This window comes from Phaseolus vulgaris, chromosome 1 (genome assembly GCF_051622355.1).
Source record: "Phaseolus vulgaris cultivar YP4 chromosome 1, ASM5162235v1, whole genome shotgun sequence".
Classification (NCBI taxonomy): domain Eukaryota; kingdom Viridiplantae; phylum Streptophyta; class Magnoliopsida; order Fabales; family Fabaceae; genus Phaseolus; species Phaseolus vulgaris.
Genome location: NC_143498.1, coordinates 53429580 through 53449549, shown reverse-complemented (window position 1 = coordinate 53449549; position 19970 = coordinate 53429580). Strand labels below are relative to the sequence as shown.

The 19970-nt window shown below is 28.3% G+C and overlaps 3 protein-coding genes across 6 annotated transcripts; 1 reads left to right on the top strand and 2 right to left on the bottom strand.

Moving 5' to 3' along the window:
* Positions 1-1588: 1588 nt before the first annotated feature.
* LOC137815091 (large ribosomal subunit protein uL1) lies at positions 1589-4132 on the bottom strand. Its single transcript, XM_090294532.1, has 5 exons — positions 3976-4132; positions 3591-3810; positions 3065-3230; positions 2548-2753; positions 1589-1806 (listed from the first exon to the last, which is right to left on the bottom strand). Exons 1-5 carry the CDS (start codon positions 3978-3980, stop codon positions 1753-1755), a joined length of 651 nt encoding a protein of 216 aa, XP_090150658.1. The 5' UTR covers positions 3981-4132; the 3' UTR covers positions 1589-1752.
* A 2245-nt stretch (positions 4133-6377) lies between these two features.
* Positions 6378-9438, bottom strand: PAI2 (phosphoribosylanthranilate isomerase 2). Of its 4 annotated transcripts, none has more exons than XM_068618129.2 (6): positions 9285-9438; positions 8879-8961; positions 7702-7764; positions 7168-7529; positions 6928-7091; positions 6378-6822 (listed from the first exon to the last, which is right to left on the bottom strand). In XM_068618129.2, the coding sequence occupies exons 2-6, from the start codon at positions 8886-8888 to the stop codon at positions 6597-6599; spliced, it is 825 nt and encodes a 274-aa protein (XP_068474230.1). In that variant the 5' UTR covers positions 8889-8961; positions 9285-9438; the 3' UTR covers positions 6378-6596. The 4 variants fall into 4 exon arrangements, with proteins under 4 accessions (XP_068474230.1, XP_068474229.1, XP_068474227.1 ...); XM_068618128.2 differs by having other exon boundaries at positions 8879-8987; positions 9285-9397; XM_068618126.2 differs by having other exon boundaries at positions 8879-9121; positions 9285-9370.
* A 5122-nt stretch (positions 9439-14560) lies between these two features.
* Positions 14561-18121, top strand: LOC137815089 (jasmonate-induced oxygenase 2). Its single transcript, XM_068618124.2, has 3 exons — positions 14561-15304; positions 15615-15945; positions 17738-18121. Exons 1-3 carry the CDS (start codon positions 14802-14804, stop codon positions 17984-17986), a joined length of 1083 nt encoding a protein of 360 aa, XP_068474225.2. The 5' UTR covers positions 14561-14801; the 3' UTR covers positions 17987-18121.
* Positions 18122-19970: the final 1849 nt, after the last annotated feature.

Genomic DNA, 19970 nt, shown 5'->3' with positions numbered 1-19970 from the left:
TGATATGAGGACTATACTAATTTAATGTTTGTAATTGATCATTTATTGATGACTATATGACTTTAATGCTTGGTTGTTATTAGAGAAGCTCATAGTAAATATGTAAAAATTAAAGGATTTTAAAAGAAAAAGAAACAGACAAAAGGCATCGTCAGAGAAATACTGTTAACTCATTGGTGATTGATGTTTTACGTCAACACTATTTTGATTCTTTTATAAAAAAAAATAAACGACAAAGATATAATTAAACTAATCTAATTAAATCAGAAAGTATAACATCCTAAATTTATGTAAGAAAACAACAACAAATTTCTTATTACAAAATTTTTTTATTCCTTGATTAGTAAAACTATTAGCAATAGTATTAGTATATATAAATAAATAAAAAATTTAATGCAGATTTTTCAATCGAAAATAATATAATATAGATACTTCGAATGATTTTATATGAATATACTAAGGGAAGTAATATAATCTCAAAGCATTATTTTCATTGAATATAAATAATGCTAAATGCTTATACTTAATCCTTTTAACAAATCATTTAAAATAAACATTTCAATTCTATTTCTTCGTGTTTTGTGCTTTTAAGAATACTTTAAAATTAAAAATCTACTGTGATAAAAAAGAAATATAACTACTAAAAAAATAATTTGATATTATAAAAATATCAATCTTTAAAATTAGGGCATTTATAATAAATATATTTGTGTATCTAAAATCAACTCTTAAAAAGTTTTAATCTTAAGTAATATTTTACTTTTTAACCTTTTACTTATGATAATTAATTATTATAACAATTATAACCCTATATCCCTAAAAACATTTTTTAAGAATTCTTGTAAAACTATATTTGGTTAAAATATTTTAAAACAGCTGTTAGACATAAATTCCCAACTTGAAAGGATTATTAAAACATTGTAACTGAATTGGTAAAAGGACATCAAATAAAATCGTAATTTCCAAAGATAATTAGTATATTTAATCGCCATTGATTTGTTCTAACTGATGCAAATTCAAGAAGAATCCCAGGAAGCCAAAAGAAACAGTTAATTGTACTTAATTCATTCCAATAAAGTAATCTGAATAATAGAAAAGACAAACAACAACCATAATAAGACGCATATTGTTATACACTAGAAAGAAAAAGTATTCTCGAGACATACACACAATTTTAACGTTTTGCACCACAAATATCTTATTAGAGTATATATTTTTAAAGTTAATGGGCTTGAGCACAATAAACAGTATACTTTTTCATACTGTTAAGTCTCATCTAATATTTTAAAATAATAACTTTAAGGACGTACAAGAACAAGTAATTGTGTTTTTATTTGAACACACGCCTATTTTAGACTACAACGAAAAATTTGTGTACATGGAGATTATTTTAATGGTGTTAACCAACCACAACATCTCCAGTTGAGGGTAATCTTTCAATAAAAATCACTTTTAAGCTATTTTTCCTACAACATAATAATAGCTTCAAAACAAATTCTTAGTTCAGCTAAATATGAGCCAAATACAAAATACATGCATTTATGAGCTTGCATCAGACGGAAGAATCATAGCAATTAACTAAGAAAGAAGAGCCAAAAATAACCCATATCATTATCAAATGTTTGAACATGAACACGAAAACAATAAAAGTCAAACCCACAAAACTGTAACAAGATGAAAATTTGCATCTAGCTATTAAGATAAATGTATTATGGGCCATAACAAATTCACCAAAATAAAAATAGATATCGCTCAAAAGACGCGGTAAGATTTCCCCATGGTACTCTTCAGATACAAGCACCTAACCTGAAATTAACAAAAAATTACATTAGTTGATGATATTCTGAGAAAAAATCAACCAGGTACAAAATATTCCAAGGATATGAAAAATAAGGACTAATGTAGGATTGAGACTGCCATGTATGGTCCCCCAAAGTCATCCAAGGGAACAAATTTCAAAACAACGTTAGCCAGCATACGCCAAAATTTCATTCACTGATTTGATATCACATTTTGTACGGTTAGTAAAGAAACTACTCTTAAAACAGCCCTAAAAGTATTCTCTCGCCTATTCAAAACATTAAACTTATAAATAAATAATGCAACAAAATTGTCCAAGGAACCTTAGTAAAATACATTAACTAAATTGATAGGTGTATTCAATACAATAGGAACTATTTCCATATATTTTCCTTAATTATATAGATTGATTATGGGAGAATGTAATACTTAAAGAACCAAATCAGGTTTAATCCGTAGAAATTAACAAACATATAGGAGGGCTTACAGTTGAAATCAGAAAGAGAAATGAGATGGGAAAAATCTACATCACCGTAAAAGCAAATGAGAAAACCTATGTGGTAAGCATATATTCGATCCACGCAAATAAAATGATGCTAACCATTTTTGGTTGCACAGATAAATTTGCTCATGAATCAAACATATAAGCAGAAAACGGCTACAAAAACATGTTTTCAAGAAAAAAACACAATAAAAAATAATGTAACAGAGACGATGATTTTAATAAATATTGAGTGAATTACTCACATTTTGCCAGTTCTTTTTCAACAAGGATACTAGGAAGTTAACACTCAGTTGAACATTTTGGAAGATTTGTTTCTCCTCCATGCTGACATTGCCCACGGCTACTCCCATGCAGAGCACCTTCTTGAGTTGAAATTTGACCATAGCCTTAGACTCATTTACTTTAGACTCAAGAGTTTCCTGGTGAGTAACAAGTGTAGGGAACTTTCCTGCAAAGTTACACAACCAATAAACTCAGCTACAACAGAAAAAAACAATGTAAAATTTATATTGAACATAGTCCACAATATGCAGGGAAGGGATCGTTAAAATGTGAACAGAAAATTATTCCAGATAACATAATGCAAAGCATGCAGTTCCTATTTACTAGCAAAATTATATATCATGTGACAAATGACTTATAATAAGACTACAATGTCCTAGTGTAAAAATGATAAAAAAAAAAGACAAGCAAATCACCATAAATCTAACAAGTTAAAAAAAAATACCCTAACCCAAGAAATAAAATTGGAATACATGCCTGCCTTGTTTAGACCAGGACCCAACAGACGTGGAATCTGCTTAATAACTGCTTCAGAAGCTAAAAAGGCATGGTACTTCTTAGCTAGCTTCTTCACCAACTTCTTATTCTTGTTAAGCTTCTTCAAGGCTTCCACATCCATCCAGTCCAGACCTATCTTCTCGGCCTGCAGATTAGAGCAAAAAACATTAACACAAGAAACTTAGCAACAACTGAACAACAATTATCAACAAACAAGATAAAAGCCACATGGCTGACTTTCATTTCATGGATTGCAAGTACAGAATTACAGAAACGTTGTCATTTCAACTTTCAAGATAATGAAGCAATTACTAACAAAAAGTAAATTTAATCAATCAAATAGCAAGATTCTAAAAGAAGGAAACAGAAGAAATCAAACATAGTTCTGCAGTCAAAATTAGCATACAATGTGCATGAAATACTTAAAAAAGATAATAATAAAGCTCGAGTTTGAAACACGTCAAATAACAATGAAATTATTTTGATGAATACAACAGGTTGATACCTCTTCGACATGTTGTGCATCACCAAGCATGCAAATTTTCATCTTGGGGCGAGGAATGTGGGGCAACTTGACAGAGCCGCTGAAACGCTTGTCCTTTTGTGGATCGTAGTTTTTCAGCCCAATCTGGAGTTCGATAGTCTCCACAAATTTGCGATTCTTCTCCTTGGAATCGGCCATGATTCCAGTGATAGCTTCTCGCAAGGCATCACTCTGAAGCTTACTACACCACAAACATCAAACAACAAATCAGAAAGACATAACACAATAGTAAATCTTATTCGTCAATGAATAGCAGTGAGGTATATTGTACATATAATAAAAAAGCGTAGTTAAAGAGGCAAGAAAATGTAGAACAGAAGCAAATGGAAGGAAAAAGCATAGACACCTCATCTTTTTCAATCAGCGACTAAGGATCTCTCACAGCGCTGTGAAGAAAAGAATCACACAGACAAAATGGTTATCTAGCGGAGCAGAACAAAGAGAAACAAAAACCCAGTGGCAAACGTTCAGAGTGTAAATACCTGAAGTCGATAACCCTAACTAGGTCATGCGGCTGAAGGAATCTGTATATACTATGGACCGGGGGAAATAAGTGGGCCGGGCCTGGTTTCCATTCAAAATGGGCTTTACCCAAAGGATCTCATTTTTAAAGGTTTTTTGTAAAGAAATCTTAAAACGATTATTTTAATAAAAAATAAATTACGAAAAATCATATCAACACGTAATCTTCTTTATCTTACTTTCATGACTCCATTCAAAATATATATATATATATATATAAGGCAACACCACATCTATTATTTTCGCCAAAATGCAATTGAGTTTTTTATTTATTTCCAATAATAACAATCCATAAGTTTAAATATTTCATGTGATTACAGTTATTATATATTATTAATAGTTAATTAAATAAGTGCGATCAGTATTTATATTTTAAATTAAGAGTTTCTAAACGAAGAAAAATAATATAAGTTTTTTTTTTAAATAAAATAAACTACAAATGTGACATTAGGTAGACTTAGTATTTTATCAGTAGTAATGTTTATAATTCATAAACCAACAAGACATTAACAATAAGGTTTTTACTTTTATGAATAAATTTGATATTCACTATCAAATCATATTATATTATATTATATTATAGATAGATATCCTGAATAACTTTCTTAGATGTATCATTTCAGAGTTAGACAACATGAATACTAGTTTAAAAGTCATTTCTCTAACAGAAGTAGATTTAGCAACATCACAAAGTGAGGTTTTTATAAAAATAAACACCAAAAATAATCAATATTAATTAATGAGTCATGATAAAAACATATAAAAAATAAAAGAACTACATTCAATTCAAAACCTAAAAAAAATATTAGTGGGTATATTATTTTCGTATCACAGTGGATTAAATCATAATTTAACTATGATATTTTGGGTGTTTACTCTTAATTAGAAAAGTAAACAGAAAAGTTATGAATGTTATGATCTATACAAATTTGTTTTTCTATTGATAAAAATGAGATGATAAAACTGCAAATACTCGTATTTTTTTAATCCTTGTACATATGTCATTTACTATGAATAGAAAAATAAGATCTAAAAGTTATTAATAAAAATTAGTCGCTTTTGAAAATTTCAAACAGGCAGTCATAAGAAAATTACCAAACTGGTTATCACGATATACATTTTTTTTTCTTTTTAAAGACTCCTTGAATACACTGTATGTATATTTTAATACATTTATAATAATATACGAGAAGTTCTAATTTTTTTGTTAAAATAAGTTTCATGCTTTATTTAATGCACTTATCTTCTGTGATTTAATTTATTTATAAATTTTATTTTATATGTGGTTGTTACTTAAAAATATTTTATCCTTTTAGTTTATTTGTCGGTTTATTCTAATATAAGTTAATTTTTTATTAGTTATTAATATATACTTTTGAGGTAAGGATAGTGTTTTTGTATGTTAATATATACTTGATAAACTTAAAAAAGTTGTGGAGTTCAAGAAGCCCCTACTAATTTGTTTGATGTTTGCATTATCCTTTTTATTTGTTTTTTATCAGAGCATGTTGATGTTTGCAACACTTAACATCGTGAGCAAAATTATTGGTGCAATCCACTTAAACTGGTTTACTTATTTATTTAAACTGTTCATTGCAATCCACCTTTGCAGGTAGAAATCAGAATATCTAGACATATTTTGTTTGTTTAATAACACATGAGTCTTCTTCCTGTTCAAATCTCTAGAAAAAAACACATTTTAAGTAGGTAACTAAACGAATAAGTATACAATTGTATCTGTTTTTTTTTTTATCAACAAAAGAAAATATAAATCAAAGAATGATATAATCCTTATACAGAAAAAAAAAATATAGAACCTCACTTCAAATTCTATCACAAACTCCAAATAGAAATTATCAACAAATCCTTGTCCCAAAAAACAAAAGAAATTCACCCTCTTGACAAAAGAGTATACCATTACATGAAACTCCTTAATACATACAAACATAAATTCAGGTTCACCCTTGACAAAAGTTAGGAAATATCATGACATCAAACTTCAAAATACATACAAACATAAATACTTTATCAAACTAGCCTCCAACCATAAAAGACCTTTCTTTTTTTTAATCAATCCCCTATAAAAAAAAACACAGTACTTTAACAAACCACAAACACAACAAAAACAGTACATAAAATTGCAAGTGGGTGGTTGTGTGCAACGATGAAGAACAAATATAAGTCGCAAAACCCATTTTTTTTTAAAGAAAAAAAAAGTATACATAATAAAGGGAAAGCAAGTTATTTTATTCGAATTTGTATTAATTAAATAAAGATTGTACCCATATATTCTCACCCCGCATTACAATATTGTGCCACGAAAAAGCTCCCAACTAAAAACTTCAGGGATACAATTGGACTTGGAAAGAAATTTGCAACAAGACATCAGAAGGATATTACCAAATCACAATATTTCTTTTCTCGAGACTCATAGTAAGTTGGAAATCAACACTCAAAAGAATGCACTGCATTCATGAAAGAAGCTATTCTTGATTGATCTTTACGAATGCCATCTGATGCACAAATGCCACTGCTGACATCCACCCCTTCAGGCTTGAGAGTGGATAGAGCCTCTGAAACATTCTCAGGATTGATCCCACCGGCTAAGAGCCAACCGTACTTGCTTCTAATTTTTGGTAGTTTCAACTGTGCCCAATCGAATGCTTTTCCACTGCAAAAAAGTCTTATTAGTTCTATGTTATTAACATTCACGGGGAAATGAAGATTCTTACAACAAGTTGATGGACATTGAGCTATACAAGATGTATGCCTTTACCTGCCACCTTGTGCACTATCAACAAGGACCCAATCAACTAGAGAACACTCTTCCTCAGAAATAGTGTTCGAAAGATTCCCATCGTCATTTGCATGGAGAACATATATTACACGATTTTCCTGAATTAAAGATGGGAAAGCTAACCGGGAACCATGTCCATGAAGCTGCATTGTCCAAATGTTATGTAATTAAGCATTTAACTATCTTAGACAGTACATTAACCTTAGGCAAAAAAAGTACCTGCACAAATTCAAGGTTTGCCGCATCAGAAGCTCTTAGAATTGTTTCTGAATCATCATCCACGAATACACCCACAGGCTCTGCCCCATAATCTCTTGCAACCTTCGATATCTCCTTTGCAACCGAAAGTGAAATAGAACGTTTTGAGTTAGGCCAGATGATCATTCCAATTAAATTTGCACCAGCTTCAGCTGCCATTGCAGCATCTTTGGCTGATGTAATGCCACACATCTTAACCAAAGGTTGACTCTTTCGCATCGATGAGCTTGAATCATTTCCCCCATCGGTAAGTTTGCAGGAAACTTGATGCTTAAGAAGAAACCTTACACTCGTACAAAATTCCACCCTCTCTCCCCTTAAACCTACAGAAATAATTTTAAAACATTTGAATATTAACTCTTTTATGAATTATGACCTAGCCACCGAACATGATCAGTACAAGCAAAGACATGAAATTAAGTCCACATGACATGAGGATAAATGCTATACAAATCATGCGACATAAAGGAAAAGTAGGACAAAGAATTGGACTACCAGAAATTGGTATTTTGTGGAAATTTGCAGTTCTGAGTCGCAAGTAACTCCCAGTGGTCGAACCTGCAGAAAAAGAACGCCAAATCTAGCAAGGTCAGCAGATTTTATTTTATTTTTGAATTGCAGGGTTTGACATATGGACATGGAAACTTCTTTCTCACTGATGATAACTTGAAAATGCTAAATAGATACACGCTTCAAAACAAATTTGAAAAATATGCACATAATATAACACAGCCTTATCAAAATTGTGAAGAAAAATAGCATTTTAAAGAACATAGTCTGTCTATTCAAGTCCTTTTCATGACTGCAATAACAACGGCAACTAAGCCTTTTCCCACGAGATAAGATTGGTATAAGAATCAAACCATGTCACAACATTCTATTGTGGATCACGCCAATGGGCAAACTATGAAGGTTTCACCTATAGTTTTCCCTGGTCTTCCTCTACTTACCCTTCATCTATTCTACCATCCTTATTTGGACAACTTCAACAGGACTTCTACTACAGATCTAAAGGGAATATAGTATTTTTTATGACTGCAATATAAAAAAAAAAAAAAAAAACACACGAATATGAGCTGGTGACAGGCCCTGTGAAATTTAAGGATAACCTTGTCTCAACTAACAGAAGTTACCTCTGATAAAACCAAATATAAGAAAACAGGGGAATTGAAAATTGCAATCCCTAAAAATTTATGTTACCTGTGAATGAGGACAGGAAGGGCCAAATGAGCAATAAATATTTTTTCTTTCGGAGAAACCAGTCAACAGTCTATAACACTTATACATGAATGAATTGCTAAATAAGTCTCAAAAATTCACAAGCATCATAAACTAATGTTTGGTCATCACAAAATCTATTCAGGTAGGAACTTCATCAAACATATGGAATCCAAGTGTATCAGGTAATAACCGGAGTGGCAAGGATTACACAATGCTCGTGAAGGATTGCAAGATGGGTAACGCAAGACCGTTTTAGTGGTTCAGCCATTTACGAATGAGAGAATTTTGATAACCCAATAGCAGACCCAAGAAGAATGCAAAGTGAAATGATCCATAAAAGGGGATGAAAAGAAAAGTGATGCAAAAAATATACACTTTTTGGCATTACAAAAAAGAAACGTAGTTTGCCGAAGCCTGATAATAACAGCATGAAATGGGTAAAGCAAGAAACCTGAAAGCATGTTGACAGCCACTAAATCGTCGCTCTAGGATGGGATTTGGAGAAGCCGATGTCGCAGGTACTAAACTCAGGGCCTGTGTTTTTTTTATGTTAACTTTTTCTGTATTGAAAATTATTGTTTTTTCAACATTTCATCACTTTCAATAAATAAAAAATTAAATTGTGTTTTAATGTTTTTTTTTTAAATTATGAACTGATAAAAATATTTTTCGCAAGGCATCACTCTGAAGCTTACTACACCACAAGCATCAAACAACAAATCAGAAAGTCAAAACACAATAGTAAATCTTATTGATCAATGAATAGCAGTGATGCATATTGTACATATAATAAAAAGCATAATAAAGAGGCAAGAAAATGTAGAACAGAAGCAAATGGAAGAAAAATGCACAGGCACCTCATCTTTTCCTATCAGCGACTAAGGATCTTTCACAGCGCTGTGAAGAAAGGAATCACACAGACAAAATGGTTATCTGGCGGAGCAGAACAAAGAGAAACAAAAACCCAATGCCAAACGACCGGAGGAAATCAGTGGGCCGGGCCTGGTTTCCAAATAACTCAAATGGGCTTTTCCCAAATGTTCTTATGTTTACTTTTTTTAATCCAAATATGTACTTTTATTTTAATCTTTGGGAACAATTAAAGCATGTTTACCAACTGTAAAATTTAACTTATTTTAATAATAAATTATATGAATAATTAACTATTTTTAAATCTCATTTTTAAATTTTTTTGTAAAGAAATCTTAAAACGATTATTTTAATAAAATAAATAAATTACGAAAATTCATATCAACACCCATATTTTTGGTTTATGCCTCCATTCAAAAAATAAATAAAATATAAAAGGCAACACCACATCTATTATTTTCGCCAAAATGAAATTGAATTTTTTATTTATTTCCAATGATAACAATCCATGAGTTTAAATATTTCAGGTGATTACAGTTATTATATATTATTATATTATTATTAGTTAACTAAATAAGTGTGATCAGTGTATTTTATTAAAGAAACTAAGAGTTTCTAAACAAATAAAAATAATATAAGTTTTAAAAATAAAATAAACTACAGATGTGACATTAGGTCGACTTAATATGTTTACCACTAGTAATGTTTATAATTCATAGACCAACAAGACATTGACAATAAGCATATTTATCATTTTTCATTGACTTACTACATATGATGTCTTGTAGTACTTATAAAAATCTTGTAATACTTATAAAAACGGGTTTTTTTTCCTTGTAGTTAATAGTATAATAAATTACGAATTTGATGTATTAAAACAATAGGAGTTGTTAAAAGAGGAAAAGAAATACAAAAGTATAATTTTAATAGTTATTATTTAAACAAATTCAAAATATAAGTCTTACTAATGTGATTCAGTATTGGTTTGTGTTGCATTTACTAAAAAAAAATTGTTTAATAGGTGGAACACTTGTTTTAACTATGATGGAAAAAATTAGGTTTAGGGTTTCGCACGTTTTTCATAAAAGAAATGCAGGTGTTGATAAGCTTGCTAACTTAAGTTTTATTCATAAATAGTATTTTTATTGGTAAAATAGACTATCATCTAATATTTTCTTAAAATTCTTTATTAATAGATTAGATTACCTATATATATTTTTTTTAATATATGAGTTTTGGTATAATCTTCCCATATTTTATTGTATTTTTTTTAATAATATTTTTTTATGTGATGACAGATGATTGTTGTTAGTTGAGATGTCAAGTTTCACAATGATACTTTTAAAGGATGAAACAAAATTATATTGTTTTGTGATCCCACCTTGACCTAACATGCAAGATTGTTAAACAGATCACACATTAATTCATTAATAAATTAATGTGTAAAATTTTAAAAAGGGATGAAAAAAAAAAGAGAATGTAAACATAAAATTAAATAATTAAGAAAAAAAAGCATAGTGTATGCACCTAATATACAATTGCTCAATCTCATTCGGTTCCACCCAATACTTTGGCAAAACTCAAATCCTAGCCTCAAACTAGCCACACAATAAATTCCAGATGACAGCTCATTGTGCCTACCCCTTCTTCTCTTATGGCACCATCAGAGTAATGAAGTTTTTTTTTATATATAAATGTTAAAATAAAACTTTATACAGCACAACTTTTTCAAAAAATAAGACTAAATAATTAATCTAACCTAAACTATTTTTTAGTATTTCACTCAGTAGGTTTAAAAAAAAAACAATTTCTCTCAATTTCACTTGAGAAAAATATTTGAAAGAAATTCCACATGTTGAATACGTGTCTATTTCGCTGAGTGAAGTTCGTACAATTAAGTATTTATGTAAAAAAAGTCAACACTCAAAATTTAACATTTTCATTCTAAAATTATGCCATTATTTCCAAATTATAATTAAAACCAAGTTTCAAGATTTCAATTAACAAATATATTTAACCAATACCATAATTTAAGCATAAATTTCCACTTCTACAAATTAAAATTATAAATTTCACATGCAAATAGACCCTAATAACAAACAAGCCCTTACATTTTCCCCAAACAAATCTCAACTTTATATATATATATATAAAGATTTTTTTAAATTGTAGTATTTTATAGATTTGACACTTTGCAATTTTTTTTACATCTAATATAATATTTTTTGTACATAGAAAATAAAAGAATTTGGGCAAAATATTTTGTAAAGATTCTCAAGCTACCATGTAATGTCTCCTAACATGACCTTCTAAGACATTTTAACTAATGTTGTTTTCCTCAATTGTTTGATTTGTTTATCATTGATCTTAGTAGGTTTTATTTCAATAGACAAGTTTCATGCTATCTTATCAACTAATTTAAATTTAAACAAATCTTTCAATTGTCAACTTAAATGTTAATCAAACAACTCTGATTATAAGAAGGACAAATAATTGCATATTATAATTATAATTACCTTAATTAGTATAATTATATATGATGAATTAACAAATATTTTACATATTGTTTTAAATATTTACGAAATAAATTTCTATAATTATCTCATCTCAAATGGTGTATATCCGGAATTTAAATGCTCGTTTCTTTTAATATACAAAAATAAATATTCTTTTAAATTCTTACAAACTATAAAAACACAATTATTCTCTTTCAAATAAATTAAATCAATAAAAAATATTATCTTATCTTATTTTTAATCAAACATGTTTTTAATAAATTAGACTAATTTTAATTTAATAAGATAATTTAACACTAATTACATTTTTTAGTTATATTATATTTTAGTTTTTATTATTCTATTCCATGTCATTAATTATATTAAAAACATCAAAAATATAACTAATTTTCATATATCCATATTTTTTTAAATATTCATAAAATGACACACACAGATACCACAGTTTAAAATTTTCAAAAAATAAATTTCTACTACAATCATTAAATTGAAATTTTAATACATTTTTAAATTGATCCTTAATGGTAATTTTAATTAATACAATACGGTTTGAAATTTTGTATATATCTAATAACTATTAGATATTGTTTTATTAATCCTATTACGCACATCACATTGTATAGTAAATTTAATAAATATAATATTATTAATTTTAAAATATATTTTATGAAAAGTTTCATTTATCATGTAATCAACCCATACATTTAATATTATTATTTTTTTATAAAAATTCGCATGTTAGAAATCATTATAAATCTTGATCTTTCAACTAACACAAGTAACAATAATCATTTGTCATTACATAAAAAAAATTATTAAAAAAAAATACAATAAAATATTAAAAATTAGATCAAAATTTATATATTAATAAAAACAATACACAGGTAATATGTAACTATTAATAAAAAATTCTAAAAAAATATAAGATGAAAGTCTACTATACTAATAAAAATATTTTTTATGAATAAAATCTAAGTTATCAAGTTTATCACCATAAACATTAAATATTTACAAACACACACAAAAATAATTATTCATAATTATGATTTTATAAAAAAAAAAACCTACATAAGTGCATGTTTTTAAAAATATGAAGTTTTCAAATTTAAAAACATAGAATAAAGATATGATCATTATTGCTATGATGAATCTTATTGTTATCTCCTTAAGTCCCAGCACACTATCATCACAATTATAAAAAATAATCCAATCATCTAACCAAAAGTTACAAAACTTAAATTCTATTAATTATATAAAATTTCCCACATTTTCAACTAAATATTATGCATGTTTCCTCCAATTTCCATGCATATTATGTCATCTAAAGTTAAAGGATTAAAATTATCATTTTAAAATGTAATGTAATAACGATAAAAGAAAAATCAACATAGGATTCAGCCAATACCAGAATTTTCAAATTAACAAGTCATTATTGAAAATTAATTAAGGAAAGTCTAGTCCAAATTCTAATCCAAAAACTTCTCTATCTAAAAAAATCAAGACTATGATTTATTTTTTCATAAATGATTCAAATTTAACGATTTGTGGTATATTCTAACCAGACAAAAAGTAATTTAACCGATCAAAACAATTTTATATACACAATTCTAACTTCGATCCATATTTTTGCTCACAAATTGAAATTAATAATTTAAATTATTTAAAATAAAAAGTAGTCTCTCTTCAAACATTTCCAGGTTTTAGAAACATCTTAATAAGTAAATCTATATATAATTTAACATCATAAATGTCCTGTAAAATAAGATATATATTTTATTTATATAGTATGATTTATATAAAAAGTATTTATAAAAAACATATGGATAAAGATGGTAGTTTATTTAAACTTTAAAAACTTTTGAATATAATATGATAAACGAAACTAATGATTGATTATATATATTTTTATTCAAAATAGTACAATTTATAATAGAATGAGAAGTGATGTCATGGATGAGATGAGGTCGAAAGTTGGAGAGGCGTGTTCTAACCCAAATCATTTGCTGTTACCTCCTAATTTGGCGACTCATACTCCTAATTCATTGCTATTTGTTACGTTTTATAATCATGTTATGCATTAAAACATACAAGACTTTAACATTCCCAATTCAATGTCTTATTCCAAAATTAAACTCATAAAAGTAACATCTACTTTTTCATAAATTAAAATTAGCGTCGGAGTGTGGAAAGGAAATATTAATTTGTTGCTTTAAACTTGCAAATAAATTAATTTTATCTTATAAGAAAATTAATTACATTTTTCTCTAAAGGTATTTATTAACGTAAATATTTATTATTAATTAAATGTGATTGAAAATTAAAAATAGTACGTATGTTAAAAAATGTGATAGAATTGGATCACATGCTCAACAGAGTCTATGGACCACAAAGTGCGACAACCATGATCCTGTCCCAAGATGGTTATCGGTTTTATTTTAAACCGAATAATTGTTTAATAATGATATTTTAGAAATTTCAAACATACGTGTCAACGTCATAGAAAACAATCAATAACTGATTTTTTAACTTCTAACAGATATTAATTTTTTTTTAATGAAAATACGAAAAAGACTTTATTGAAAGATAAATAAATAAATTTTATTATTGTGTAATTATCATATGGCTAGAGGAGTTCCTTACTTGTCCCCACATCGAATTTTCTGGTGTATTGGAATTAACTTGCAGAGCCTTCACACTGACGCACACAGCTTTAAAAACCCACAAACTTCACGTTTTTTTTTACGTTCATTTCTCTTTTCATGCCACCACGGTCCCACCCTCTTCTCTTCGTTTCACTTCCTCCATATCTCATCCCTGCACTCTTCTTCTTCTTCTTCTTCTTCTTCTTCTTCTTTCTTTCTCTGTCACAGATTCAAATCTTTCTCTTCCTCTTTCAATTCCCTCAATTTTCAAATCAAGGAAATAACCAATTCCTTTCATACTTCACTCTTTCTTCATAAACACCAACCAGCCAAGCTATATCCAGCAATGTCAAAAGAGCAACCAGATTGGCCAGAACCCATTGTTCGGGTTCAGTCTTTATCCGAAAGCTGCTCCGATTCAATCCCTGAAAGATACATCAAGCCCTCTACTGATAGACCATCATCCACAAGCTCGAATTTCGATGATGCCAACAACATCCCCATCATCGACCTCGGAGGTCTAAGTGGCGCCGACCATCGTGTCTCATCCTCAATTCTTGAGCAAATCTCAGACGCTTGCAAGGAGTGGGGCTTCTTCCAAATCACAAACCATGGTGTTAATCCTGATTTGATGGACAGGGTTAGGGAAGCTTGGCGTCAATTCTTTCACTTGCCCATGGAGGTGAAGCAACAATACGCAAACTCACCAAAAACTTACGAAGGGTATGGAAGCAGACTTGGAATCGAGAAAGGTGCTATTCTCGATTGGAGTGATTACTATTATCTTCACTATCTTCCCTTGTCTCTCAAGGACTGTAACAAATGGCCTCACTTGCCTCCCCAATGCAGGTAAATTCACTATCAGTATTGTAAAGAGTTGGACAAAACTTTGCACACAGTTCTGTTCTTAATATACTCAATACTAATTTGAATTATCAGAATGTTAGAGATATAATAATCGTGTTATGATTGAATTGATAAAACTCTACTCTGTCTGATTCAAGCTTTCCAATTAAAAGATCAGTAATTATACTGAGATAAATCTCTGATTCTAATTGAAAAACAACATTAACAACATCTGAAAGTTGTGTCAAAAAAAGAAGACATGAAGTTTGTTTTGTTTGTGTGGTGGGAATTAACAGTGTGTTGTTTGATGTAGGGAAATGTTTGATGAGTATGGGAGGGAGTTGGTGAAGCTATGTGGGAGGTTGGTTAAGGCTTTGTCGATAAACCTTGGATTAGATGAAAAGATTCTTGAAAATGCTTTTGGGGGGGAAGAGATAGGGGCATGTCTGAGAGTGAATTTTTACCCTAAGTGTCCACGACCAGAGTTAGCACTGGGTCTATCATCACACTCAGACCCTGGAGGAATGACTATGTTGCTTCCAGATGATGAAGTTCCTGGTCTTCAAGTTCGAAAATGCGACAATTGGATTACTGTGAAACCTGCACGCCATGCTTTCATAGTTAATATTGGTGATCAAATTCAGGTAAATCATCTTCAATCTCACTGTTATCCCTGTTCACAAATGTTTTCCTAGACTAATTCCTCACACTATTGGATATTGGAGATTCCACTCTAAAAATTAGAGCATTTCACAAAATAGTAGAAAACCTCATCTCATAATCTGCATAAAAATAAACATGGCCACCTACATAGGACACCTGAAGTTCAGTTGTTGCTTTAGTTTTTGTTTTCAACCATGGATGTGGGGAAACGTGTCCTTTAGCATCTTTTTTTGAACATTTAACATAATTTTCCACACCACTTGTGTTGAAGGATGAAATTTAAAACGAGGAGTTTTGTTAATACACTCAAATACCAAATATCTAGAAACTGACTTTTACTATTTTCAATGTATATAAAAATGTGTTCAAACGAGCATGTTAAAAATATGTTGTTAGTTAGTCAATATTTTCAACTGTCTTAATTAAAAGTAATGACAAATTAATTTTGTTATTTCTATTTAAATCTTCCTAAAGGGTAAAGATTTTACAGCATTAATCGGTTGAAAATATTATAAACATCAGTGCTTTTATCATGATGTTAATTTATAATTAGATGATGGTATCATTACATTTTTAGATTATTACTTTATTATTTACATATTTAATTATTTTAGATGAATCAAATTCCTCGGAGTGGAATAAAAAGGTTGAATAAGTGATTAACTTTCTTCATGTTTACGACATCTATGATATAAGTTTTGAAAATTAGGCACTTACATAAAGTGGATAACATTTTGACGCTAAAAGTTTAAGGATAGAGTCATAGGATTTGATGTAAAAGAGATTCCTTCACAGTGTCGAAGAATATATCAAAATGGCCCATCGAGCTAAAGGTCAAGAGTGTGAAGGAATCTCTTTTATCTTGGTGAAAAAAAAACATAGAAAAAGCTGAGTTGTGCTTTTTATCTTTGTGAACTGTAAAAATTCCACTGTAATGTAACTAATCAATAACCAACTTTATGAAATCGGAATCATAACCAAAACACAGTCACCGTTGACACTCGTGTACATCGTGACTAGCAATTATTTATGTGTTTAACTATTCAAGATCCCATAGGCCAATATGTTTCTTATGAAATACTCTTTCCACTCTCATTCAATTATTATTTAATTTGCAAAAAAACTTCATTATCACATATTGTTATCGTTAAAGACTTCATGTAGTAAATTTCACATAAACTAAAAATCAAGACTTTCATAATATATGAGTGAATCATCTTATAAATTGATTTTATAAGGTTAATTTATACTTAAAGTTCACTGTCAAACCACCCATAAATCTATAATCTCACGCACAAGTTGACAATTTCAACGTGAGAAAATGTTAGAAATCACACCTCAACTAAATATTAGAATATTTAATAATTTTGTTAAGATGACCTATAGTTAAACTTACTTCTTAGTATTGAACCAAATGAAAATAAAGTCAATTTACAATACATAAATAGAAGTAATTATCATTCTAAGAATTGATTTTGTGAGATATGTTGAACTTAAACCCACTTCTTAATAATAATAAAAGTTAAAATAATATCAAATAAATAAAATGTATATATTAACATTACTTATTTAAAAATAATATGCAACATAGAATAAATTATTTAGAAATTTTAAAATTTTCGGGTGATTGATTTTGAATAATTAAGAAGAACCACTTCAACTTTTGGATGCGACTGGATTGGATATATGTGTATTACCAATATTTCTGATTGAAAATGAATATTTGTTTGTACATATAATATAATGGTTAATGGTTTGGTTGTGTTAATGTAGGTACTAAGCAATGCAATTTACAAGAGTGTGGAACACAGAGTGATAGTAAATTCAGATAAAGAGAGAGTTTCTCTTGCTTTTTTCTACAACCCCAAAAGTGATATACCCATAAAACCAATAAAAGAGTTGGTAACAATAGATAGACCCTCACTTTATCCACCAATGACCTTCGATGAATATAGACTCTTCATTAGAATGAGAGGACCTCGAGGTAAATCTCAAGTTGAATCTCTAAAGTCTTCTAAATGATTCATGCTCTTGTACACTAATTTTATTCTTCACATTCTAAGTCTATATTTTCAAATGTAATTTTATATTATTTCAAATTTTTCAGTTAGACCAAATATATTCTACAAGTTTGAAATTGGGTTTAGGTTTTTAAAATTATTTATGATCCATGCATCTATTAAAATTTTAATGATACACTTGTTTGTTAAGTAATTGTAGTAATATATTAGCTAGTTTAATAATTATCTAGTAACTTGAAAAAGGTATAATTAAGTTTATTGGGTAAACAAACGTTAGAGCATTTGTTTACCTTTTTTTACATAAACTATTAGTTATAGCTTGTGAGTTTTTTTTTTATCTGTATATACTCACTATTTTTTTTTATCAATGGCACCATTCCTTAACACTTCCTTTTCGTTTAAAATATTATCATTAAAAATATTCAAATAATAAAAATATTAATTTTATTTAATTAAAATATGTTTTTTGAAAAACAAATAAACATATCATAAAAATATCATTCTCAATAAAACATGATCAAAATATCTGTATACACAAAATATGTTTTGTTTATTTTTGTTTTTTTAAAATAATGTATACACAAAGACAAGTTAGTTGTGATTAAATAATTAAACACGTCTTACCAATAATCTCAGTTGTCACCAAATACTTTTATTAATTAACTAGTTTATGCATACTCAGTTTTTAAACTCCTAATTCTAACTTACAAATTTTCAACTAGTTTATAAGTTTGATTTTCACACACGCCTTGTAAGTATTGGGTTGCAACTTTTTTGCAGTTCTTGTAATAAAAAAAAATAGGTTGCACTTCAAATAAAGAGAAAATTTAAATAAATAAAAAACTTACGATATAATTAATATTTAAAAGTATAAATATAAAAAATTTGGTTTTAACTATTTTTCTCTAAACAAGAAAGTAAATTATTAAAAGGTTTAATTTTCATGTACCATCACTTTAAAAAAATTCTACTACTTAAATGAAAAGCACTCTAAATACAAATTTTAAAGTAACTAGTTATTATAAAAATCAACAATAATATGAAACAAGACAATCAATAGTGTAAATTATTTTTTGCCGAATCAATATATTTAAATCAAATTTTAAAAATTGTATACCATAGCATTTTCTGTATGTAAAGTTTACCTACATGCATCTTTATCATTTAGTATGCAAATACAACGATGATTGTTTAAGCTGAATTAATAATCTTAAGTTTAGATATAAAATACGCTGCTAATTACTACAAAAAAGTTTTAAATCACATTTAATGACTCTACAACCTCAAATTAAATTATCTCTTTTAAATGATACATTTAGTTTGTATAAAAAAATCTGAATGCATAATTTTTTAGAAGCAGATTCACGTGACATTGTTTTTTAAAACAATTTGTCTTAGTGTGGCAGTAATGTTTTTTGTTTTCTTGCCGTCTTTTATTGTATAGACACATTCGTCACCCTTTAACAAGAATTAACATATGACGTCGTATTCAACAAAGACAAATTTATATTAAATGTTTGATGTCAACTTAAACTACTAATTATATAAAATTCAAAAAAAATGGCTTAATGGCAATACATGTTTAAATAGTATACAACATTTTAAATTTAAACATTGTCCACAAATTAAAAGTCACACTAAAAATTAATAATACATATTCACAAGTAAGGGTCATTTATCTTTACAAATAGATTGATCATCATAAACTCAACACGAATATACGTATAATTTATAAAATGTATAGGATACGGAAATACGAATCTATATATTATAAAAATTTGTTCCTTATTTTTGTAATCATAATAAAAAAAATTTACAATAAGTTTGAGTTTTTAGAAAATTAATCTATTTTTAAAATTGTATTAGAATCATGCTAGAATTGTCAGAAATCTAATAAATATTTATTAAATTGGAAACTTCACCGATATATGTACTACGAGTGTCGGTGTTCGATACGTATGTCAAATACGGACACACCATTTAAG

Coding starts and splice junctions, on each gene's coding strand:
- LOC137815091 (XM_090294532.1), bottom strand. Junction 3,231..3,590: donor ATGCACAACATGTCGAAGAG/GTATCAACCTGT, acceptor TCTAATCTGCAG/GCCGAGAAGATAGGTCTGGA. Junction 2,754..3,064: donor TCCTGGTCTAAACAAGGCAG/GCATGTATTCCA, acceptor GTAACTTTGCAG/GAAAGTTCCCTACACTTGTT.
- PAI2 (XM_068618129.2), bottom strand. Junction 7,530..7,701: donor CCACAAAATACCAATTTCTG/GTAGTCCAATTC, acceptor TTATTTCTGTAG/GTTTAAGGGGAGAGAGGGTG. Junction 7,092..7,167: donor CAAACCTTGAATTTGTGCAG/GTACTTTTTTTG, acceptor TGGACAATGCAG/CTTCATGGACATGGTTCCCG.
- LOC137815089 (XM_068618124.2), top strand. CDS start 14,802: ATGTCAAAAGAGCAACCAGATTGGCCAGAACCCATTGTTCGGGTTCAG. Junction 15,305..15,614: donor CACTTGCCTCCCCAATGCAG/GTAAATTCACTA, acceptor TGTTTGATGTAG/GGAAATGTTTGATGAGTATG. Junction 15,946..17,737: donor ATATTGGTGATCAAATTCAG/GTAAATCATCTT, acceptor GTGTTAATGTAG/GTACTAAGCAATGCAATTTA.